General features: G+C 37.9%; 1 protein-coding gene across 1 annotated transcript in view; it reads right to left on the bottom strand.

Annotated features, from left to right (window-relative positions):
* Positions 1 to 26,933, bottom strand: part of PIK3C3 (phosphatidylinositol 3-kinase, catalytic subunit type 3) — a gene marked incomplete at both ends in the record, with an annotated part of 66,490 nt that overhangs the window by 12,761 nt on the left and 26,796 nt on the right. The window contains 7 exons of the mRNA XM_008938346.1: positions 2,064 to 2,154; positions 7,222 to 7,390; positions 18,456 to 18,530; positions 19,672 to 19,756; positions 23,391 to 23,455; positions 24,106 to 24,175; positions 24,537 to 24,665. Coding sequence (XP_008936594.1) covers positions 2,064 to 2,154; positions 7,222 to 7,390; positions 18,456 to 18,530; positions 19,672 to 19,756; positions 23,391 to 23,455; positions 24,106 to 24,175; positions 24,537 to 24,665 — 684 coding nt within the window. The remainder of the gene's footprint in view (positions 1 to 2,063; positions 2,155 to 7,221; positions 7,391 to 18,455; positions 18,531 to 19,671; positions 19,757 to 23,390; positions 23,456 to 24,105; positions 24,176 to 24,536; positions 24,666 to 26,933) is intronic.

Below are 26,933 nucleotides of genomic sequence, written 5' to 3'. Positions count from 1 at the left end.
TACAAAAATTATGCTTCAAATCACCTTGATTTTTAAGTACTGTACATGTCAGTGATCTGTAACATATCTAGCAGCTGTAGAAAAGACATGCTGGTTTTTTAGTTCCTTTTCTCCATTTATTATTTCAAGAAAAACATAGGGGAAATCTATATACAATAAGAGAGTTTTAGAAGTGTCTAAAATAGTCAGATGTTGCTGTATTAAAACAATCTTTTACAAATATTTTACAGATCATGACATGATAATATTATTCATTACAGAAAGCAATACCTGAAAAGTACTTCTACAGCATTTACCAATATAAAATATAACACCAAGATACTAATAACAAACAAGGATATTGCATGTTAATTGCCAGTGGACGCTGGGAGACTCCATTTGATAACAGAAGTCAGAGCTCAGGAGGGAACACTCAGGGCGGAATGCACGCTGTCATGTCAAGGGACAGTGGACTCTGGACAAAGATGAGTCAGATTAAAACATGTACTTATTGCTGCAAACATGAAGGAACCAGCACTTCTGGAATCCAATGAAACCAGCAGTGTCATCTCTTGATTCAGTCAACGACAAACTTTCCAAAATGAGCCCCAGCACCACCTATACATATATACTTCAGTTTCTCCCAGGATTTAGTGTGCATCTATTTGTAGACTCTGCAAACTAAAAGATTTCCCCCTCCTTATTGTGTCATGGAATTAAAAACAGGTAGGCAGAACCAAAAACGTCTTCTTTATAAAGATGAAATTCATAGACAAGTGCTCCAAGCATACCATTAGGAAGTGCTGTTCTTTCAAAAGAAAGTCTCTCTACAAAAATGTAGCTCCTCCCAGAACACACCAGGTATTGAACCATTTTGGTTTTCTGTTTAAGCCCGTGTCTCCCATGTTCTATGTGAGTAACCTGCTCAGTCTTTTCAGGGCATTTAGGGACAGAAGTGAGGCTCCAATATTGATGTGGAAAAAGAATTAGCTGTCAGTTTCTCAGGAGAGCAATCAAGTGGAGGGGGAGCTGGCATCTATACCATGAAATACAGCACTTCTGGATAGCTCAGACTTCCTGGAGATGAAACTGAAGTGCTACACAGATTCTTTATATGGATTTGAAACCAAGAAACTCTGAACAGAAATGCTTAAATTCTTGGTGGCAAAAAGGAAAAACACATGGTTGGAGTAACAACTGATTTTTCTTTAAGGAAACTACATTATAAATATTAATGAATCTGATTCTCTGCTTTCGTAGCTTATTGAAAACACTTAAGAACAGCCTATTATAGAAAAAAAATCAACTGCTCAAATAAAAATTACACTGAACTGATTTCCACTGGAGACACAGGCTCCACAAAGTCTTTTGCAGGATTGAAATAGCCCTTCATAATAAACCAAGTTATAAAAAAAACCCAAGTTATAAAACGTTATAAAAAAATTGTAAACTAATATTTACCTAAAATGTGTGATAAAATCTACATGCATATCTGTCCAGTATGTCAGTTGTTACTGAAATACCAAATGGAGAACAATGATTCAGGCTGGTGCAAAGGGACAAGGTTAGAATTACAGGACATGAGTTCTTTTTCACAATAAACAGAAATTTCGTAGTGATGAAGATATACCAGTCTACTGGTTCTAAGTCTTCAGCAGAGTAGTTTTTCTATCACCAGTAGACTGGTTTTATAAAACCATTCATAACTTACAGGATTCTGGAATAGATGGAACAATCTTTCATGATATAGTCAGTGTTGATTGGTTCATCTATCAAAAGTTTCATTAGTTGGGGTCACTACTCTTAGTAGACTGCTAAAATATCACTTGGAGCAGAGTGTTAGAACTGTCTGTGCACCACTGCATGGATGTTAGAGTGCTTCTGTACTTATGGACACATGTCCTAAGTGATCTCAGAAGTATATTCTCCTGTCTTTAACTTCAATGATTCTAGAAATTGCTCAAAACTTATAAAACAGGAGCACCTATTTTCAGGTCAATTACAGATAGGTCACCACAACTGACTGAAAATTTCACGACATGATTACCTGGGTTATTGAAAGACAAGAAAAGCTTTTGAGTTACCTTTTTTACAGTCTTGTCAGGTTCAAGCGCGATATCTGGAATGTTGGCATCCACCATGAGGGAAAATAAGTTCAAGATCAAGTTGGAATACCTAAGTGAAAGAGCAAATTAAGTAAAACACTTTCAAAACTGTATTCTACTGGTCTTGTAAAGAACTTCATTTAAGAGCGCATCATCACCTTCATGTGAATTGATATTGCTTCAGAGAAGATGCACTCATAACACCTCAGTTAAACATATTTACGTTAAAATCCGACATCTGATCTTAACAGTGGAAAATTTAACCTTCAAACTGTTCAAAACTGAAAAGATGGCTTTGCTTCTGTTATTTTCTACAAATTATCAGGACACTTATTCAGAGACACATCAAATCTAAACTGTGATTTCATAGATTTTAAGATTTAACGGTATTTTCTACCTCTAGCGTGACGAATTTATAGCAGAATATTGATTCAAAGGTAAAAAAGGGTATTGGTTATGCAGCAGTATTATATAAATTAGCACCCAAACAGCTGAAGTCTTCCCAAATACAAGAAATGATTTTCCCAGTTTCTGCAAGGCCTTTTGCTATAATAAGTGGAATGTAGGGGATGTAACATTCAGGTCTGCAGTTGCTCAGCTCAGCGACAATAACATTGGTAGGAACACTACACTTAGGAAGTACAAATGTCTTTTTTTAGTGGTTATAAGTTACAAGACAGAATATAGTTTTCAGTTCTAATGGGGTGTTGGAAGTACGTGCATGTCTTTAAAAGAACACCATTTTGCCCTTGCAGGAAATTAAGTTGCTTTTTGAAAGGATAATTTTCAAGCTGTTCAACATTAACTGAAACTTCCCTTCCTCTGCAATGAGCTCTAGTCCCCTTTCAGAGACCAAGTACATAACTGACTTCAAAATCTGAAGTACTGATTTGCTAAGAGCACTAGGAGCTTCACAGATGATAGAAAATGAACAGCAGCAAAACCTATTTATTAGCAAGCTGCTGAATACATAAGAGCTGACAACCTCAAGAAGTACAAAGTATCAGCTACACAAAAGGACTGCTTCATAGATGTATTTTACAAAGTAAATACTGCTCAACGGTAACAAAAAAGATACCTCTCTAGAAAAGCATAATTCCATCAACAACTCTTGACAATTCATTATTGCCTGGAACAAGCACTACCTAACACATTTCAGTATAAGTTTTTACTCTCAGTAACACAAGCATTCAAAAGAAACAGAAGAAATCTTCAGCATCTAATTTGTTTCATCCGTTCTGCCTCACTTTTCCAGTAGCAAGGGGCTGCAATCAGGAAAATTACTTTCACCACAAATTAAAAGAAAGAAAGGAAAGTTACACTACCATTTTGTTTCAGAGCTGGATAAGAAACCTTGCTTTGGTGCCACAAACAGGCAGCAGAGGTTTTATCAATTTTTTTTTTTTTTTTCTACTTGCCTGAAACAAGCAAAGCTCCCTTTAAACATGCTTAGATCTTAAAGTTACATCCTCTCAAGCATCTACCTAGATCACTGGTAGGTTTCACTGGCAGTTCTCCCTTTGAGCTGACCCAAGAGCCCACATTTTCAAAGCCCCTTTTCTTGAACCACACAGATAGAGGCTAAGAGCCTGTGAACACTAGAGGCTGCTGGAGTTAAGGGACAGAGGTTTGCAAAAGAGGTTTCAGAGGTCCAGGCCAGTAAAGAGCTGGTTCTCTTCAGACAGTGAAGAGGTCTTTTGCTTCTTGGTGATTAAAGTAAGAGTACTGGAAGCATAAGATCAGCTGAAGAACTTCACTAAAAAGGAAAACTCCTACAAAAGGTAATTTTGAGGGGAGTATGGGAGGTAATTTTGAGGGAGAAGATAAAAGTTAGGAAAGGGTTGCTCATGATATGATCTGCAGGTCTCTCCTCTGCTCCTCATCCCAAAATTTCCTTAACTCAGTAATGGTCTAAGGATGAAAAGAACTTATTAAGCAAATTTGTTAACTGTCTCTCTGCTCCTTGCCACTTTTTACAGATTTTTAGAAAATCTATTTTTAAAAAATGGGATTTGAGAAGAGAGGTTAAGAGCTTCCCTCTGAAATGCCTGATCTCCATCCACAGAACAAACCAGGAGCAGAGTTTTCCTAGGTGTAAGGAGGTTCAGTTAAGCACCTACACCCAAACACCTAAAGCTGTCTCTTGTAAATGCTCTGTTTTTCTTGAAGCTCAGTACAAATTAATTTACGAAATAAAGGAGCACTCAGCTACACTGCAGGTTGACTAAACTTATAGTTTGAACCTGAACTGCTAAAAAGGAGGTTGTAAAATTTAAGAAATTCAGCAAAATAATTACTCCTATATAGGCAAGGCCTCATATATACCATGTTCAAATTCTCATTGCCATCTTTTCTGAGAACAGCAACTTTTAAATGTTTAGTATCTCACGAGACGTATGTTCAATTGTAAGTACTGCTTTATTTTTTCAACATTTAACAGCACTTCTACATACAGATGTCCTAAGCCAACCATATATTTAGGCTGTTTACATTCCAATAGTTTATCAAATTCGAATCCACAAACTTCCACTACAAAGACCAGAAAGCAGACAGTTATGAGCAGTCCCAAACTAAAGCAATGTTTATCTGGTTTAACTCAAAAATTCCTAAGTTTTAAGATGCAACCACCTTTTCTGCAGTGTATCTTGGGACCTCCTCCCAGACTCACTTTTTCTCAAGACTACCTAAGTTCCCCAATCACTATCAAGTCCTAGTTAGCTATAAGTAGTTATGGCATTTCTTATCCCAAAAGCATCTCCTTGCAGTCCAGACTGGGGCAAAACTGACTTGACCCCATGGAGTTTCACCTCTGCTCTTCCCTCATCCCCAAGCACCCCCTTACAGAAACTACCCAGACTTTGCAGTACCTACATACTGCATCACCTGGCTACAATCTTTCCAGAGAGTCAGCACTTCTCACGGGCTATCACAGCTTTCCACTGGTTGCCTACAGTGTTTTTCATTCCGATCTATGTGGCCTCCTCTGTCCAGTATACCACTGAGAACAGACTGGGAAATTGCTCTGTTCCAGCCAGCTGGATACCTCCATCCACACAAAGCAAACCTCAGCCTCCAAACCAGATTCTGCCCATAGTTACCTCCTACTCCTTTGTATACGCCCACCAAATCAAACTGAACAACAAACTTCTGACATGACTAACACAGGGAAAACTCTTTTGGGAAGGAACAATTCCAACTAGAACCTCACCCTGGAAAAATAAACCCACAAATGTTGTGGCTGGATTCTTCTCTGCTGGATCCTGCCAAGGGTGTGTGTGTGAACTGGGAATGCTCAGAAGAGGGGAAATGCTGACAGGAAACAGGACCCAAACACCCCTGAACAGGAGGAATTGTACAATGAAGGTGTCACAGGCTGCTACAGCCCAAACCAAGTTCTGCTGCCAGGCACAGTTTGCCCGGCAACACATTCAGGCTGCTCCTTCATCACAGCACTGCTGACACACACATGACTGATTGATTATATGCTGTTCCAGAAAGTGGAAACCATCACCTGAAAAAAACCAAAACAACCCAAACCCAAAAAACCACCACACACTAATGATCATATGCCAGCCAGAGGTCAGGACTCCACACCACTCACCCAGAAGAAGTATCTATGAGTGGGTTTGTGGCAATGTGCAGTACTGTTAGAACTCCGCCATTCCACTTCTCATTATACTTTTTTTAATAAGCAAGTAACTTAATAATTTTTAGTTCTAGCTGTTTATAGTAACAGTTATAGTAATACCAATATTATCCTATGCTATCTTTGTTGAAAATCTTAAGGATATTTATCCAGAACCATTTAAAAACACTTAAACTGAACAAATATTGGACAGGCTATAATTACAAATATGTTCTCAGAGATTAAAAAATTAAACTGCCTTGATTTACAGTTCAGGTTTATATCGAAATTACTGCTATACTCCACATTTAATTATGATCTTTGTAGCAAATTATTACATAAATCAATGCAATGGATAATCCTTAACTGACACCACAGACCTTTCAATTGAAAGAGTTAGGTTTAAACAACAACTCAAGTACCTCACAAATAAGAAAAACAGTATTACAAAACAGTTTTAAGCAAAATTTAGAACATGGAATATACAACAGACTTACTGTTTGTTCTCAGAAGTCATTAATATTATTTGCTAATAACATGCTGCTATTGTCATGCTACTGAAGTGTTTTTAATCCATTAGAAATGTCAGTTCATAAACCAACTCTTTACTCTCTCCTTTTAACAAGTGGGGAACCACATGTAGCATTTTAATCTCCTATCACTGACTGCCTTCTTTTCATACTACATGTACTTTTCACAGATGCTTTACATATTACTATTTCTTCTGCATATTTGGAGGTTTACCTTATGTGATCCTGAAACTACAGTGAAATTCTTTCATGTCCATTAAAGAGACACTAAAAAATCAAATCACTGGACAGGCCAAGAGTGCTTACTTGTGTTTTGTTCAAATAGAAGAAAGCTGGGGTACTTGGCCTAGAAACCTCATGGTTTTCACTGCAAAAGAATGAAGCTGATTCCAAGTGTAAAGGAGAGACCTGTTTGTCTGTAAATAAATACAGCCTAAAGAGCTTTTAGCTGTCACAGTTATGGACATCTACAGAAACTGCTAATATACTTCAATGTCCCTAAAAGTAGCCAATTTTTGTCTCGCACGACCTGAACCCAACTAACCTTACACAGGCACCATGGGCAAGCCAAAGCATCCCATCACCACTGAACTGAAGGAATATAAAGCAGCAAGTAAGTAAAGACTCAGAGTTAAAAGGACAACCACTTGTTCACCAATCATTAGAGAAAAAGTTGTTTAAGGCCAGAAACATATCCAAAACCCAGGATATAATTTAGGACTCCACAGGAGTTATAAGAAAAGCTATTTAGATTATTAAAGAAGCAAAACTGGGGACCTTAACTTGAAGGACAATGACATTCAAACTCCACGTTACACCAATGCTGTGATGCTTTCACTCCTTTGTTTCCTGCAAATTCTTGTGTCTCTGTTCAGATTTCAGACAAGTGTTTAACAGATGTATTTTCTGTGACTTATTTGCTGCTTTCCCCTCCTGCTGTGCAGCAGCTGTGGTGAGTTGTGGCGGGAGGTGTTGCAGGTACCTGCGGAGGTGGAGGAAGGCCGTGTAGCACTGCTTACGGAACTCCTGGTACTGCTCGCTCTGCGTGCCTCCCATGCCCTCCACCATCTCCTTATTCAGCTTCATCGGGGGAGGCAGCGGCTTCGGGTCACGACCCAAAATGTAACCAAAGTCAATGTGAAACAGTTTACCTGTAGAAAGAGGAGAGGCAAATGTCACGTGGTATCAAATCTTGATGGAAAACTTGAGGGGGGGGGGGAACAACTTGAAGTGCAACCTCCAGAAGATTCTAACCAGCTATCAAAACCATACAGTTCACTTTTCCCTGTAAGGCTTACAACCATATCTTTTATATTTTCAGCTGCCCATTTGGAATTATGGGTTAAAAAATAGTAAAGCCGTTTTCAAATTCATCACAAGTATTAAAAAACAAGATGAGTTCTTCTGCCCTCTTCTTTTAAACATATGGATTATATTCATGACTGATGTTGAAATCTGACAGCAAATATTAAATGCACAATTATATAATACTAATTCTTTGTCTTCTGTAGAATTTGTTAGCAAGTCAAAAACATTAATAAACACATTGCATTGCTTTTAGTATCCCATTTGGCTGCTATGGCATGAGGTATGTCATTTTAGTTGTATGTTAAATTTACCAAAGAGGAAATAAGACTTGTGGATTCTAAGAATGACATTTGAAATTACTAAATATCAAAGATTTCAAAGCTGTTTCAGAATTCCTTACTAATTAAATAAGGTTAAGATTTATCAATAGTTTTCAAATACAGTGAAAAAACATCACTACAATCCCAAAACTGTAACTGTATTTCAAATGTGCCAAGGTCTGTCTCAAGTTTTTTCCAGTACTAAAATGCAAGAGCTGCATCATTTGATCACTGCCTTTCCCTTTTCAGATTAACTGACTACATATAAAAGAAATCTGTGAAATTATTTCCTTACAGCTGAGAGAACCCACTTTCCTGAGCTCTGCAGTAATGAGTAATCCGGAAATAAAATAAGTAGTAGAAAAAGGTGATGTGTGTTTGAGCTGTAGGTTTTGCATCCAAAGCAAAGGTGCTCTGACATTACTAGATTTGTCATACATTGCTAATGTATAGAAAAGATTGAAAAGTAGATACACGATGGAAGATCTTTTAAACAAGGTAGAAAAGTCTTAGCATAACCATTATCTAGACAGTCACAGCACAGAATGTACCAGTCTTGTTTCAGAATTATGGCACTGAACAGCACTATAGGCAGAGATCTGTTAGCTGAGGGGTATTTTAAACTGCAGCATCTGTATTTATTTTAATACTTTCATAAGCTTAGGTGCTCAGCAATCTTGCAAAAAATGCAACAGTCAGTACTTTTCAAATTCACCACCCTTCTCTGACCATTGAACTGAAGAGTAACGTTCTATCATTAGAAAAGGCTGCTTGAGATCTGTCATAAGTACTCATCTTCAACCCAAGAAACAAATTCCATCAGTCAGTTTTCTAAGGGGGATCACAAGGATGCAGGCAAAGTACTTGCAAGTTGATAAATGCCACAACCATTACATTTTGCATACCTAGTTGTGCTACAAAAAAACTCCCTTCCTTCAACAGTTTTTTCAAGCTGTTACAGGAGTTACTTCTGGAGCTCATTTCTGTACACTAACTTTTTGAAGTGGGCACTTTGATACATACATCCCCTTTGCACCATTAAGTTGCAAAAAATGTTTAATTAAGAAGTCGGGGGATCTGTTTTCTGTTCATTTATTCAAACCTGTCACCTTGAAGAGTCAAGAGACATTCTGAATAAAACAGTAACTCTTGTGGCAGTAATTAAATCTTTTTTATTTTGCTCTGGAGATATGGAATAAGAGGCGATAATTAATAATTTAAGTTGGTAACAAAGACGCATCTAAAACATTTAGAAACATTTTAAGAGCTGACTGCTATACATTCATATAAATTAATTATCAAATACTTACGCATTTTTAGGGATTAAGTATAAAAGAAAGTACATGATGAGGCCATTCTGCATTAACATTATTGCTTCTGTACCCATGCTTCACAATTCAGATTTTTAGGCTGACTTAAAATGTATGTCAAAAGCTTTCATTTAAACACATTAACTATAGTTAGTATTTTATATTTTATTTAGTATTTACTATATTTAGTATTTTTTAAATGCATGTAAACAGACTTATCTTCATTCGTGCAGCTCCTCCAGGATCAATTAAACCTGCACATCATATTGCAGGATATGGACAGAAGGCTCCTCTTAGTGCTTGCCTGAAGCTGCTACACCAGTAAACACCAAATGGGAGTGCTGCAGTTCTAGAGCTTTCTAGAGAGGAGCCTGACTTATGTTCTCCTTGAGAACTTGACTACAATTGGAACAAGTGAAGAAAAAGCCTCCCTTGAACAAATGAAATTGGTTGTGCATTTAATACTGCAAATTACATGAAGTTTATATCATTATTTATGTTAATAATAAGTTCATCAAGTTAATGAAGTTGGTTTTCTTTACCACTAAGATAAAAGGTGGCAAGCATCTCAAGTGATCATCCTAAGTAAAACTCATATGGGGGTATCACATCCCAATTCCACGACATCAATGAACATGATGATTAGATTATCACTCAGTGTACGTTCTACTCTCAGAACAAGGCTGGAGAAAGCTCTGGTACCTTTCTGATAAGGTGTAGTGATAGAAAATGCCCAACAGTAGCAGAGAGTGCACAATAAAATTAGGAACCTAAACACTCCACTTCTACGTAAGTCAACCGTTGGAGATTAACTGCAAAACAAAAAAATCACTTCTATCTATAAATTATTATACTTGGATGTAATTTTAAGAAAATGTATGCAGTAAGAATTTTTATTCTCTAAGAACTGGCTTTGACTAGCACATTATCTGTTAACACAGAGATCACTCCTGATATGCAACTGTGAGCACACAGACAAAAACTACCAGTAGTAATTTCTGATTTTCTTTTTTTTTTTGGTCAACTTAAACATGTTTTTTTTCCTCAAGAGCACAGATCCCCAGAACACTTCTCATTTGAAATTTTTCAGCCCCAGGTTCCTGAAAGTTATGCAATTTGCTTGATAAGAAGCATATCTTCTCAACTGAATTCAGAAGATGACTCTTCCAAACCTTAATTTCACAGAACAGTTGAGGCTGGAAGGGAAGTCTGGCAGACATCTGGTCCAGCCTCTGGTCAAGCAGGGCCACTTCCAACTGGCTGCCCTGCCCAGCCAGGATCATGTCCAGAAACAGTTTCTGAATATGTCCAATATTGGAGTCTCCATGACCTCTCTGGGCAACCTGTGCCAGTCAGTGCTGGCAACGCCACTATGAGTAATAAAACATACTGATATTGTGGAATTAATATACAGTTATCATCTATCCTACCAGCAGATTAGACTGCATGTGAATTTTGTGTAACAACACTTTTTCTAAAAGCTTTGAACTTACATGTTTCCTAAAACAATTACATTGCCTTCAATAGTAGTGTTTGGTGCCACAACACATATACATTGATCTCTTAGACCATCATGTTTATACCTTAGCTTCTAATCCACGTCCTTCAGATTTACTGAATCTTAATTTAAAGGGCTCTTAGACATGCTTAGAAATGAAAGACAAAACTGTACTTCAGGTTTTGGTTTATTACTGTTTCTGAATGACTGCTACATCGTATGAGTGAGTGACTTTTGGGTTTCTTTTTTGTTGTTGTTTGCTTTTGTTTTTGTTTTTTATTCATGTTTTAAACTAAAAGAGAAGTTACTCAGGGCAGGTGAAACAGTTTTCACCCTCTAAGCCTCTCACATTCTTTTAGGACTAGATATAACAAAGGCCTTGGATTTTTAATATTTACACACTGAAACCTTTAGACACCTATTTAGAAATGTTGAGTTCCTTATAGAAATGGGGGATTTTAGGCATCTCAGACATCAAAATGTAACAATTCAAGAAACTCCTTGAGACCACAGACAAGTATGCATGAACTTTCTGCCTTGTTTCAAGGCTAGGAGCAGGACTATGTGTAGGCACCTACACCTAGTTCAAGATGCACAGCCCTGGATAAAACCAGTGCCCTAATATCATTCTGAGCTTCCCATTCACACCATTTTACTGCAGGAAAAGGAAGTTGCAAGCCCTTCACTGACTGGAAGAGGATGAGATGTTTCCAGCAATATGCAGTAACCCAGCATGCACACAAAAATTATTTCATTCAAAACCTAAAAGCTGATCCTGTTCTGTACACTTAAGCCCTATTTAAAAAAAAAAAAAATATTATGAGGCTGACTACATTTTTCTGCTGAACACCTGGTTCTCTAACATAGGGAATGAAGAGGACAAGCCCTTGGAGAGTTCAAGGAAATGGCATCAAACACAGGAAGTTTCCTGGAGTAGCAGTCAGGGCATAAGGGATTTGGAAGTCCATCTCAGCTCCCTTCAGCCTTGAGAGTGATCTTTGATTAAGTGGAGTATGGACTTGGGTGATATCTGGTGCTTGCAATAGCCAATAACATCTGACTGCGGCCAGAGGCTGATTTGTCCATCACTTTTACTGCTAATGCCTAAATTTTAGTACAGGAGAAGGTACCCCATGTAGCAGCACAGGAATTGCTTTATTTCACCAGAGGACTGTTGAGTAGAACTACCGGAAATCCGCACAGAATGCTGAAATTCTTGGAAAAAAAAAAATGTGGAAGCCAGAACAGATTAGATGCAATTCCTAGAATAAAATAAATTTGATGGCAATTGTCTTCTAACAGGTAAGAAAGCCTTACGAATTATTTTGAACTTATCCATACCCACACCCTTTGGAAAAAAAAAAAAAAACAAAAACAACCAACCCACAGAACACCCCAAGCTCTGAATTTCAATATATTTTCCATAAATTGCAACTGCCACTATTATTTTAACCTGGCTTATATAGAGAAAGCACAATTTAGTTACTATTATAACTGAATTCCTATCTTAAACTAGAAGCATGAAAGGACTGAAATTTGGTAAAAATTCCTCTACTGAAAATGAGTTGGATGGATGGGTGGTTTTCTGGATTTCCCAGCAAATTCTGATGTTACCATCAAAATGTCTCCTTTGTTAACAGAGCACTGCCACACTGAAAAAAAAAACTAGAAAGCCTGATTTATTGTCATCCTTTTCATCAGCTACATGTTATAACTTTTCTCAGGCTACACAAAATTGGAAGAAAGTAGCATGAATCACTAAGGGCTTATTCAGGATACAGATTTTAAACTCAGTATGCAGCAACAGCTGGAGGTAAAGTTTATCACTGTCATCCATATAACAGATAAGGGTCCAGCCTGTGTTAAGCATTGTGATTTTTCCCACTCTCACCTCAAGCTGTCCATTCTCAAAATACACTCTGTGCAAGCATATTGTAAGGAAAAAAAGATGTCAGATATATATTGTTTAATGAGAAATACTGTTCAAGATGCCTATAAGAGAACATGTTTGGCACACTAGCAGATCGAAGTTTGTGGTTTTGGTAGGTGCCACAGAAATGAAGAGTTGCAGACAGAAACCTAAAGAATAGCAATACGTGTTAGCTTTGGCAGGTTTTTTTTGGTTTTTTTTTTTGTTTTTGTTTTTGTTTTTGTTTTTGTTTTTAGAAAAAGGATGCCTCTCTGTGAAGTCTAGCAGCATTTGAAAACATGTTAAAAAATTTCAATACATTTTACGTACTGTAGTAGTTTGGAACATTAATAAACATATTTATCAATGTACTTATCTAAGCACACACAGAAGAAGGGTTTGAATCTTACAGGTTTTCCATTTTTGTCACCTTCAGCCTTGACTTGGAATAGATGGTTTGAAATGAAAAGCACTTAAAGTGCAAACACATGGTGTCACCTCACAAAGGGAACTGTTCAGATTTCTGCTGCCTTGCCTGGCAACCCTTTCTAAGTGAGACTGAAGAACAAATCAGATGTCAGTCGGTGCACTTCACACTGACAACAGACCACATATCTACCTCTAAGCACTGACTGAGAAGCCAACCCATTTCCTTCACCTCTCTACACATGACGCCAAAAACAAATGTGGTTTTCAAATTCTGAACTCTCAGACTTCAACCTGCCCTCAGATATTAATCACCTACTTTTATCCACATAGCAGCTCTCTCTCCTGCTGCAGAGCAATTCAGGTGTGGAGTTCAGATCAAAGCATCTGTATTTAGGGAACCTATAATGGGAACTTGAATTTACATGTAGGTCCCTACAGGTTATTGAAATATAAGCTGGACAGTCACTAGGGTGAGTTAATTGGTCAGACACACACATGTAGTGCTACTCAGGAATGTCATCTGAATGACTAGGATATCCTAATATATCTACGCATACAACAGGACCTTTGTGAAACCTCTGCCTGTCCATAAAGCAAGTGGAAGTTACTAAGATATCTCAAATGAGACAGGAGATTTCACTTGTCTGTCATAGTGAAACACTATCTAAGCTCTAATGATGACTGCACTGACTATCTTAAGCCTTTAAAAGGCTAAGCAAACACAAAGACATCCACATCTGGGTGTTTTATCAGAAGCTAGATCCAACTCTATAATCAAAACCAGACTGGAACAAAGCAGAACAAAGTGTCAAGGGAAGGGATGACATAACTAAAACTTACTAGCATGACACCTGTTACATGAAAATGAACTGAACAGGCACATTTTGTATCTCACAATCTAGGTTCTCAACCATCCAGCTCTTCCTTCCAAGGCAACAAAGGGCACACTGGCTGTTAAGTCAGATGCTGGGATTCATATACAAATAGGTCTGTAGTTCTACTATGAGGCACAGATGTTACTTAAAGCTGGGTATTCACCTAAAAATTCGGTTAAATAACAGTGTCTTGTTATTTACATGTCACTGTAATACCTGCTGTCACAGACTGGGAAAGATGAAAATATACAACAAATGAGAACATATTTTAACTCTAGGAGAAGTAGGAAGTTTGAAGTTCTTTGAGAAAACAAATATTCATGCAGTCCAATACTGACTATATGAAAGTGACCTTCAGGTTACAAGTCAAGGCACATTTGTGAAACCAATGCAAAGTACTCTTGTAAACATTACTGATAAGTGAAGATGTTTTGACTGAAGACTCCCTGTATCTCTTTAATAATTCTACAAGCTGCTCTTGGAGTATAATGGTAGACTGGAAAGTCTGAAAATCCAAGCATCTTGTTAAAGACTGCTTAAATAAAATCACCCTATTTCTAGTACGATAGGCATGAAACAACCATGAAAGAGCATAAACTACCCCACCCAGATAACAGATGTTCTCCTCCTATAGTGCAAAATTACCTAACAGCTGGATGGGAAACAATTGGTTTTTATGAACTTCAGTACCTACTGCTTAATACTTAAATTACACCATACCTAATATAAGCACAGGCATATACAGAATCATAGAATCATTCTGCTTGGAATAGACCTTCCAGATCATCAAGTCCAACCATTAATCCCGCACGGCCAAGTCCACCACTAAACCATGTCTCCAAGCACCACAGCTACATGACTTTCACATCCCTCCAGGGATGGGGACTCCACCACTTCCCTGGGCAGCCTGGGCCAGTGCTTGACAAACCCGCTCAGTGAACAATGTTTTCCTGATATCCAACCTAAACCTCCCCTGGCACAACTCGAGTCCATTTCCTCTTGTCCTGTCGCTTGTTACTTGGAACAAAGACCAACACCCACCTGACTACAACCTCCTTTTAGGTAAATGTGGAGGAATAAGGTCCCCTCTGAGCCTCCTTACCTATAGGCTAAACAAACCCTTCCCTCAGCTGCTCCCTCTGAAGACTGTGCTCTAGACCCTTCCCCAGCTGAGCTGCCCTTCTCCTGACACATCCCAGAACCTCCACGTCCTTCTAGTATTGAGGGGCCCAAAACTGAACACAGTACACAACATGTGGTCTCACCAGAGTGCAGGGAGTACAGGGGGACTACTTCTGCCCTAGTCCTGCTGGTCTCACTAGTGCTGATCCAAGCCAGGATGTCACAAGCCTTCTTGGCCACCTGGGCATACTGCTGGCTCATATTTAGCCAGTTGTCAGTAAGTGCCCCTAGGTCCCTTTCTGTCCAGCAGGTTTCCAGCCACTCTTCCCCAGATCTGGAGTGTTGCCTGGGCTTGTTGTGGCCAAAATGCAGGACCCAGAACTTGGCCTTGTAGAACCCCATCCTGCTGGCCTGACCCAATCAATCCAGCCTGTCCAGGTCCATGTAGGCCTTCCTGACCTTCAAGCAGATCAACACTCCCACCTAACTTGATGTTGTCTGAAAACTTACTGAGGGTGCCCTTCACTCCTTCCCTCATCTGGATTCTTGATATAGGAACAAAACAGAACAGACCCCAGTACTGAGCCCTGGGGAACACCACTGGTGACTGGCTGCCAGCTGGATTTAGCCCCAGTCCCCACCACTCTCTGGGCTCAGCCATCCAGCCAGTGTTTTACCCATTGAAGTCTATGTCCATCCAAGCCATGAGAAGCAGCCATTTTTTTCATGAGAATGCTAAAAAAGATAGTATAAAAGGCTTTGCTAAAGTCCACAACATCCACAGCCTTCCCCTCATCCACTAGGCAGGTCAGAGAAACAAAGATGCTGCAACAGTTTTACTGGGAGGCATCCAACACAGATGTAGCTACATCCACCACACTAAAAGGCAGAGGCAAAAAAGGCAATGATAGATCTTGCCATACAAATCCAAGAAAGGAATGTGAACTCACAGCTGGTAGTCAGCATTCCCTACCCTACTGGAAAACTTCATTAAAAAAATAGCATGAAGAAAGAATGCATACATGGTCATGTAATTTTGAAGAAAGGTACTTACAAGCTCCCATTCTTCAGGAGAAGAATGAAATAGCTTTTACCAACTTAAATCTACGGGATTCTCAGTAGAAAGAAACAAGCCTTTGTAGCAAGTCCTTGTTGCATTTGGAACACAAACTTCTCGGGATAGCTCAGGAATGTGACAGAGCACGGGCAGCAGCAGGACAGTGTCAGACTGGGAAGGTACCGTGGGTGTGCACTGCCCTCTGCTGTTCTGCTTCCACTCAGCCAAACAGCCGCTGTGCTGCTGCTACTTTTTAACACAGACCTGTAAGACACACCCTACCCTAAATGAAACCACTAAAAAATTACTGCCCTGAGCATGTAACAGTGCCTGCTGTGGGATGTTTTACACCCATCACCTCAGACAACCGACAGAGACCTCTGCAGACAGATTTTTAAACGCCTATTTGTACATTTCCAAGCAGATAAGGAAAACTACATTTGCTTCAGCTGTTCCCCAATGTGCTTAGAGCAAGATTTTTTTACCCTAATCCAGGCCCACTGGTCAATTTTCTACTCTTTCATACAGTTTGTTGATTCAAAGTAATACATGCTTCAGTCTCAACTGTGAACTAACAAGGCTTCCTTGTGGACATGTCTCTTTCCCAAATAACTTTTATTTACATTTCCCATTCAATAAACATTTCACTTTATTGCAATATACTTAACCATAACTCTTCATCACTGTGCAACAAAGGTATTTAAGGCATCATAACACCTATGGGAAGCTGTACTTTGGAAGTAAGCAAGCATGTAAAACCAACACAAACTCCCAAATTTTTTTCTTGTACAAGAAATATTTTTGTTTCCTAAAACTTTGTGAAATTCATGAAGCTATACACAAGCTCATTTTCAACAAAAACACTTGAATTTTGCTCCAGCCCAAGGCACTGATTGCAGTAGTTGAAGCAGCTTAATTTTAAAATCCTTCATTTCCTCTAGTAGAGAAATCTGTTTATTTTGAACCACTAGAATTATTCACTCTTTGTTTATTATTAACCTATAAGGATTGCAACAGAAAACACTAGGCAAGTTAAAACAAGTTAGAATCAAAATCCTATCTGCTATTTTGAACTTTCAGGATTCACTGATTTTGCTGCAAACTAAAGGATGCACTTGATTAAACATCAACTTCTACTACGTTCTCTCCTCCAGCTGTGAATTTGTAATGAACATGACACCAAACAGTCTACTTCTTTGTTTTTAGTGGCATCTTAAAAAAATACATATAATCTCACCTGGAGCTGAACAGTCCAGCCAGCTCAGTTAGGCAGATGATAGAACACTTGGCTTTTTCCTGTCTTGTGTTCCATCAGGAACACAAGATTCTTAAGGAACATAAAATGCTGAAGTGAATCCTCAGAGAGGTCTTGTGTGCCACTCCTACTGCTGGTTCACACTATGTAAATTTCTCAGAAAAACATCCAGGCCTAGAAAGCTCACAGAACCACTTTGTATAAAAAGGTAAAATCTGAGACAAGAACTCAATGTCACAGAGACATTGCAGTGAAGTAATCAAGACTATACTTAACTGTATATGAATACTCATAAATGTTAAGCAGAACTATTTGACAACTCTTAAAATACAAGTGGCATACAATTATCTTGAACCTAATTTCTGATATCATGTTAAAAAAAGCTACTAAAAAGGAATGTATTAGTTTAATAAAAAATAAAGAGGTTTGATAGGAACAGTTAGGATATGTGGGGTTGAGGTCACCTTACAAATACTTTTTTAAATAGATTCCTTTTTCAGCTTTGGACCAAGAGTTCTGAAAAAAAAAAGCCCTTAATTATGATGACAACCAAGTTTAAAGTAACAGTGAAATGCTTCTTGGTCAACTTTTACCACATACTAAGTACACAGTACTACCAAAAAATAATAGTATTACTCAAGGCTATTCTTGTGTTTAGCAAAAAACAACTTACAAGTTAAGCTTTCAATGTATAAAATGTGATGGTAGAACACAGGACTGTAAAATAAGCCAACTGAAAACTATTCAGAAACCTCAGCATTTATAAACACATCTGTGTTGAGATGAAGTGAGACTTCCATTACTTACAGATGCCTAAATGGCTCTTAAACTGATACCAAAACCACATATAAAATACACATTACATCTTATCATGCCTACTAATGTGTTTAGAGAGCAGTTAATCTACTTGCTACCTTACTTTTCAACTGCCATTTCACACTACTTTATAGTTTAAGCCCAAACTTGGATTCACTGGATCAAATATTACCTTGGATGAGACAATGTAACTTGACATTTAAAAATACATTCTAATCTTCCGTCTCAGTGGGTAAATGAAAATGGAGCAAAACAGTACCAACAGGTTAGATATTAAACAACTGCTGTTATAAAATTATACTGCTAAAAAGAATTACCTGTTTTTGTTAGCAAAAGATTATCCAGATGTCTATCTCCAACTCCAAGGATGTAAGTAATTACACAGTAACCAGCTGTAACAAGAAAATTGTAACCATCAGTATAAGTACCTTTCCTGGAGAGCAACAAGTTCCACACAATTAACAACAGCACATGAGATTATCTTTGTTCTTGTTCACCAGTAATAAACACCTCCACAGAGACTGGGGGCAGGAGTGGTGCTGGCAAAGAATTATCAAGATTATCGACACTATGGAGAATTTTGAAGCAATAAATTAAAACTCTGAAGTTTTTTCAGTACAGCCTAGATTTTAGTTTCTTACTACACAATTATATTCCTAACACTGAAAGTCTAAAATCATTCGGTATTGGGATTATGATAAGTTCATCTTCCTGTGAAGTATCTGGAGCAAAATGAATGTACACATTTTGAAATGAGGGTGTTTTAGGGCAACTGTAAACAAGCATTGGACAACAACACGAATCTGAACGTCCACGTCAGCAGCATTCACAGCTAAGCATTATGACAGGCAGTGACAACTAGCAAACTTTGTTCCACCCACTAACCAGAACAGTCTGAAGCAGTTCTACAGACTGTGCCACTAGAAAGAGAAGGGGAAAGGAGAAGATTATGTGGAGCAACAATTCAGCTCCACTAAAGTTTATTTTTTGTGGAATGAAGTTGCTTTGAATGTAATGGACAGCAAAATGTGGAACTTCAATATTGTCATCAGTTTACTGAACAAAACCTACAGTACCACTTTTTCCTTGTCATCCAAATGGAACAAGAAGTTGAATGCAGTCTCAATTCAAAAATATCCAAACACTTTAAAACCAAATTAAAATTCTCTACCTCAAATATAGATGATTTATTTTTATATAAATGTTTTATATCTCCCTGCATTATAAAGATCCCAACTCATCATATGGGGCAGTAAAAGGTAAATACTCTGTTTTCTAGCAATAATCTTAACTTCTAGCCTCCTTTGAGGAAAACAAGAAGAGGGCTGAAGAGAGAAATTCCATATGACATGTCAGGCTCAAAACTGTTCTTTTCACAGGGATTATACAGCAAGTATATACACAGTGCCCTACCTGCAGCCATCTAACCTGAAATGTCTCAGTAACTCCTTTATTAAAGCATTTAACATAAAAGGCATTATCTATCCTTCACACTTCAGATATGAAGTTACCAGCCCTAAGACAGCAACTTACCACAGCTCTTCACGTACGTGTCCATCACCTCTGCACTTATTCCATGAGGACCAGTCTCACTAGGTGCATGTTTCCTGAAGAAGTTCTGGAGGTGAAATTAATCAACATATTTAGTTACTCCACATGACCTGAAACAGGATCGTTAGAATTAGTAGAATAAAAGATTTAAATCAAGACTACAAATGGTTAATTCTACAACCTGTTTAGCTAAAAAACACTCCCAAAATACAGTTCCAAGATGTAGCTTTATATCCCTTTATTTTCTCTCTTATTCATCACATTCTTACACTCAAGAGAAAGAGACATGAAGTTCCAATTGAAAAGTAGGATTTTTTTATTAAGTTTCAGAAAATTAACAATGCATTGAAAAATTAATAGTTAACAACGATTAGTGCGAATACTTCCACAGGAAACTGTTTAGGCCAAATCAACTAAAACTAAAACAGGCTGTACCTATATTTGGGACACACACTCTTACAAGGTTTGTCATCATCATACGTCCCCATATTACTCAATACAACCAACCACTACTGAGTTTAAAAGGAAAATCCGAGATATAAAATAGAAACTTCAAATTCTTTGTGAAATGTGGGTAGGGCCAAAACAGTCCTTCCTACAGCCCAGAAGACTGTGTTTCTCTGACTGAGGCAGTCAGCAGGGGTTCATGAAAGGCTGGTCCTGTCTGTCTAACCTGATCTCACTTTGTAACAAGATGACCTGCCTGCTGGCTGAGGGGAGGGCTGGGGATGCTGTCTGACTGGACTTCAGCAAAACCTTTGACACTGTTTCCCACAGCATTCTCAGGAAAAAACTGACTCCTCATGGCTTGCATGGGTGTACACTTCAACAGGTAAAACACTGGCTGGACAGATGGTGGGGATAGGAGCTAAATCCAACTGGCAGCCAGTCACCAGTGGTGTTCCCCAGGGCTCAATGCTGGGGCCTGTTCTGTTTCATTCCTGTATCAAGGATCCAGATGAGGGAGGGAGTGAAGGGCACCCTCAGTAAGTTTTCAGACAACATCAAGTTAGGTGGGAGTGTTGATCTGCTTGAAGGTCAGGAAGGTATACAAGGACCTGGACAGGATGGATTGATTGGCTGAGGCCAGTGGGATGGGGTTCAACAAGGCCAAATTCTGGGTCCTGTACGTGAGCCAGAACAAAACCATACAACACTCCAGGCTCCTCTCCTTCACTCCAGGAATGAGTGCTCCTCACTCCAAGAAAGACATTGAGGTGTTGGACTGTGTTCAGAGAAGGGCAAGGAAGGTGTGGAAGGGTCTAGAGCACAACTCTTCTGAGGAGTGGCTGAGGGACCTGAGGGTGGTTTAGCCTGGGGAAAAGGAGGCTCAGGGGAGACCCTGCTCGCTGCAACACCCTGAAAGCAGGTTGTGAAGAGGTGGGTGCTTCTCTCTTCTCCCAAGTAACAAGAGAAAATGGGCTTACATTGCACCAGGGAAGGTTTAGTTTGGATATTAGGAAAAAATGTGTTCACTAAGAGGGTTGCCAAGCCCTACACCAGTCTGCCCAGGGAAGCAGCCAAATCACCATCACCAGAGATGTTCAGAAGTCGTGTAGCTGTGGTGTGAAGGACATAGTTTAGCAGTGGGCTTGGCAGAGTTAGTTTAATGGTTGGATGCTCTCTTAAAGGTCTTTTCCAACCTAAACAACTTTATGATTCTATCATAAATCTAAGCCTTAGCACAAGTTTCTTCCAGTAAGCAAAGACAAATCTAAACAAGCACTGTAAGAGGAACTTTATAGGCATCTGGATGACGTATAAGGGACACAGATAATAATTAAAAAAATGAAGGCAATCTTACAAAACAGAAGGAGGTGCTAAAGGAAGGTATCTAAAAGATATTTAAGAAAGTTTTACTTGAAAAGCAGTCCTGTTGTAACATATATATCAGAGTTTTAAGGCCTGAAGACACTTTTAATTATCAGAGAAAAAAAGTCCTCCTCAGATATGTTAAAAAAAATGACAGAATGGAAAGATTCTGTTAAATTAGACTGATAAGCAAAATGTAGAAGGGAAATTTTAACTGGTTAACAGGGTACTAAAGAGACCTGCTTTCAGTGCTCCAAAATTTTACATGCTGTATTGAAAAAAAAATAAGCCACAAAAAACCCCAATCAAACAAAACCCCACAGGCTTCAGATTATCCAAATGCTAAACTCTACAGTGTGGAACAGAAGTACCTCCAAAAAATGAACTGCAATTTCAAGACTGCTGATAGAAAGAAAGTAGCTTTCAAATATTAAAACACCCCTACCTGCAGGTCTGCTTTATCAGCCAGTACTGAATTACTGGTTTTACATTTTTTTTCATGAGTTAAACATTTTTTTTCTATTTATATACAGCACCCATCTTTATTAAAACAACTGCGACACCCAAAATGAACGTTTACAAAAAGAATAAACCAAACTTTCACAACCCCTAAAAATTTTTAAAAAGCACTTAGCTTTTATTTCCTTGGTTTACAATGCCCAGACATTTTATCATGCTTTGGCACAGGAAATCTGGGCTTTATAATGTTTTTTGCCATTGATCTGTAAAGTAATCTTAGACCACATTCCTTTGGAATCTTGTCTGTTTAGATTCTCCTTACATCTGCACAGCAATTAAAACAGTGGGGCATCTATTTCATATTGAATCATGATAAGTAATTACAAAAAAACAATTTCACAAGCATTTCAAAATGCCTTATTTAGAAAAAAAAATATAATAGTACATTTTAGAAACTACAAAGGATTGCCAAGAAAACATATAAGAAAACATACAAGTTGTATGATCGTTGAACAGGTAAATGTTGTTTGTCACAATCTTTAGGGAATGGAAAGATCAAAACAAACGTGCAGCTTGATCTTGGTCATGGTCTGATTAATGATAAGCATTTGATATGCTTATTTGTCAAGCAAATGATAATGACAAGTGATAAGCATTTTTTGATCTCTGTATTTTTTAATATACATAGCTTACAATAAGCTTGGAACTATTTGCTAGGCTATGAACAAATGAAAACTTCAGTATCAACCACAAGAAAGGGACAAGTGTCAGGGTGACAAATTTAATCCAACATATACATGCTGTGTTTTCATAAAAAAAAAATAAATTAAATATTAGCTGTATCTCTCTTATGGCAATTTGGTATGTTTTTAACTAACTATATTTTTCTCAATTGGTTGAGCTCTGCTACCTAGCTTCTGTGCCGTGTTTGAAACTGGCATGAATTTTGTGTGCCACTGTTCAGTTGTGTGCCCCTACTCCATGATTTACAGAAACTTTGGCAATAAAAGGGGAAGGGGAAAACAAAAATAAAATTACACAGTATCTATACAACCACTGGGACAGGGAAAAAGGCTTCAGACATTACATGAACAAAACTTCTGAATGAACAACAGAAACAACACTTTGAAACAACAGCACAGGAAAGTGTCATGCATCTTCCATGCATCATTACAGCAAGGCCAGAATTTTGACAACACAACTAAACTACACTTTAATTATTTTAATGGTATTACTTTTAGGACTTGTAGTGACTTAAGTATGCTTTTAAAAGCAAAATATCTGCTGTAAATATCATGTTTCACACTGTAATTTGTCTTCTAACAATAGATACAAAAATTGTGTTGAGACTGAAGACTTTTGTACGAGATCCAAGCCTGCAATTTATTCTGTTTTATCAGAAGACCACTTAAAAATCCCCCAGCACATACCTGTATACTTTCCTCAGTAGCAAGAACTTCTGCAACTGGTACTGACTGAATGAACTGCATGAAGCCTGTGACAGGAAACAGCCAAAAAAAAAAGAAAATCTCCAATGTACAGAACTTTCAAGCTACTCTACAAAGCACAATGCTAAAACATACGGCTATCAACTGTCTCTCATCAACAAAAATACATGTTTTGTCCCAATTTGCTGCCTTCAGTAGTTTTAAAACAATTTATCATTATCAACAAATTGGCTTGCAATAGGTCCGTTGTTCCAAATTTCATGAGAAGAGAAAGGAAATCAGTGGATTTCTAAATATTTATCCAGAATGTATTTAAAAGCATAGCCACGATTGATTTTGTTTTATCTTTTCCTTCCATTTCATGCAAAGATCTGTAAATAGGAGTGTTAAAAGTTATTTGAGATCACACAACAGGCTATCAGCAAAGGTAAGACTACCAAATGTCACACATGCCAAACTCTGGAGCAGGCTTCTTCTACAAAGATATTTTAGTCACCTATGGAATGCTGAGGTCTCTGACATTGCCTGCTTCCATGACTTCTACTGCAACAAGATTTTCTTACGTATTTGAGCCCCATTTTAGTATGCTGTACTAAGCAAAACATTTTCCATGAAAATAGTGTGTCATAACACAGTCTACAAATAGAGGGAGAAGACTCCCCCCAGTGCTATATTTTCAGGAAATAAGCATTCATACCATGTTTTGTACTAGTTGCCAGGACTTTATAGGGTGTCAGCTTCAAATCCAGATTCTCTTTCCTTAACAGCTGGAAAAAAACAACACACAAAAGAAAGATGAACACAACAGAGAGGTAGTTTCTGTTTCTAAAAGAAATGCGTATTGGACACTGATCTCCACTGTTTTTCACTGAAATTAGTCAGGAGTGAAAGCCTGTTTGCCTATTTTTTGTTTTTAATTTTCTTTTTTTTTTTTTTTTTTTTTTTTAAATCTACACAGGATCATTGCATGCCTGCAAAGAAAATAAAGATGCCACCTAAAATCTGAGAACCCTGGGATATATTAGTGACATAAAGTTGCATTAGCATTTCTTAACAGTCTACAGTTTTACTCTTGACAAGGAAAATCAAGAACACAGAAGGACATGGATGTGCATCAATAAGACTCACCTTATCCATGAGCGAAATAATCTGAAGAATAAGTTGATCTTGACGTAAATCATCCCCGTGCTTAAAAATTACAGGATATTTGCTCCCATCTTCTGTCTTGAAGAATAACTGGGCAGGCATTAAGGCACTCTGGAAAAGGAAATTTTTTCTACTAAGCTAGTTCACAGCCATGTTCATATTAACACACTGCTAGAGTAGAGTTCTAATATATAAACCTTTGTTTACTGTGCTGTAGGTCAGAAGTGATAAGCAAGTATCAAGTCATAGGATTCAACTATTAAATCCAGTTTCAAAAAGGTTTAGAATAATCCCATTTGGATATCAAAAATGTGGCAGTGAGCTCCAGAGCTCTTCATTTTCCTCAAGTTTGGTGGAAAACAAGCAGTTCTAAAGCTTCTGAAAGCAAGTACTCAACATCTAGGACTGAAGTGTTAGAACACACCATTTCCAGTTACCACAACTCTGATATAGGCAAGTTGGTTTGGGGGCTTTGTTTTTTTTTTTTTTTTTTTTTGGGGGGGGGTCCTGTTTGCTTGTTTGGCTGTTTTTGTTTGTTTTTAAATACCTTAAGCTCTCCTTCTATTTTAGCAGCAAGTGCAAAGAATACATTCCCCACCACCACCACTACCCCCCCAGCACCAGAAGAGGAAAGGACAGAAGTATTCAAGCTTTGTTTGTATGCATGTAATTCCAATCCACATAAAAGCCCTATCCAAAAGGTCACAACAAAACAAATTTAAGCTGACCAGATCAAAAAGAGACACAATTACAGGATAAACATCAAAGAAATGCTAGGGGCAAGACATCTTAAACAATTAATTGCTTCCTTAATCTATTTAGTAAAAGCAAAAATGCCTTTTTACATTGTTGTTTGAGAAAGCCAATTTATTTGTTTACAAAATCTCTGAATAAAATGGGCTGAAAGGGTTCAATTACCTACATGAATGATTTAATCTATTGCAATTGACCAAATCACTCCCCTCAAAACCAAAACAGAACATCCAGGACACAGAATTGAACATCCGAGCAGTGACATTAGATTTTCACATGCAATGAATTCTTCAAAATTATTAAGTTTGATAAATAAAGGGAAAATGACTCATTTAAATAGTCCTACAAAAGCTGTCAGATGATGTCCAGAAGTACAAAAATTAATCTTTCTTCCCTCTTTGGGTTTGTCTGTGTTTTATTCCATAGTACAGAAAAAGAGATTAAATGGAAATCTGTAACCTCTCAGAATCAGGAGCATGAAAACCATCTCTTGGTTTTCCAACAAGCCACATCTCATATTTTTGCTCCCAAATTTTCTACGTTGCCACAGAAGACCAACATGTCAAAGACTGTCTGACTTGAGTTTGTCTTGTTCAAGTTAAGCTTTTATTCATGACAGGAAGTGTTTAATTGCTGTTACAGCAGTCAAAATCCTTCCCCCAATACTTATATTCACACTGAAAGTTGACTCATTTGCAAAACCTTGTTTTCATGACAAGATCTTTCCAATGATGCCTCCAACCTGAGATGCAAGAGCATGCAATTGAAGAAGTGTACTCTTCAAAGAGACTAACTGGTGTATAATGAGGCAAGTCAAAACTGGGAAAACAAAAGATGGTAGAGTAGAAAACTAAGCTAATATTTTTATCTGATTTTTAGAAAAACCCAAATCACACTACAGTCAACAAGTAACCTGTCAAAGTTTGACACTACTGTGCATCATAGATTGATGATCTAGTAGAGATGAGGGATTAACACACTAGTTCTAACAGCTGCCTGTACAGTTTTTAACTGGCAGAGAACGCTTCTTGGCCACAGCCCTGATTTGCCAAGCAGATTTTGGTCATCTTAAAATTAGACCACAGTCATCTTTACAAGTTGAAAGTAAATTTATAAAGAGATCCTACATCACTGGACACAGACAATGGCTTAAATTCCAGGCAATAACTTACATTCCAATAGTAGAAGAAACAAAATGACCCCAGCCTTTTCAACAGTATGCTGGCTGCTTATTGGCTAGACAAAGGGATGGCCATATGATCACAAGGAACTGCTGTGGATTAAGAACTTTCCAACCACAGGGATACAAAGTCTACCTCTCAGCCCAATGCACTGCATGAAATGAGCCACCTTATTGTCTTCCAGTCTCTACCAGTTTAAGAATTTTGCAATGGAACAGACATACATCTAGCTCAGATGCAGCACTCCTGACTTGATTTGTATGATTTTGATGATAAGTAGTGTTCCTTTGGAACACAGTCTAACCAAAGTTCAGAGAAATTCTCAACTAGGAAGCATACCTGGAGCTTTGGGATTTTATATGCTTGATAAACTGCCTAGGTCTTATAAAAGCTGCTTTAAAGTTTGCATATTAACTTGAAAAAGAGTTTCACAAAGAAAACATAA

The sequence above is a fragment of the Merops nubicus genome, unplaced genomic scaffold (assembly GCF_000691845.1).
Source record: "Merops nubicus isolate BGI_N331 unplaced genomic scaffold, ASM69184v1 scaffold6760, whole genome shotgun sequence".
NCBI lineage: Eukaryota > Metazoa > Chordata > Aves > Coraciiformes > Meropidae > Merops > Merops nubicus.
Note: the sequence above shows the minus strand (reverse complement) of the source record. Positions and strands in the feature narration are given on the sequence as shown.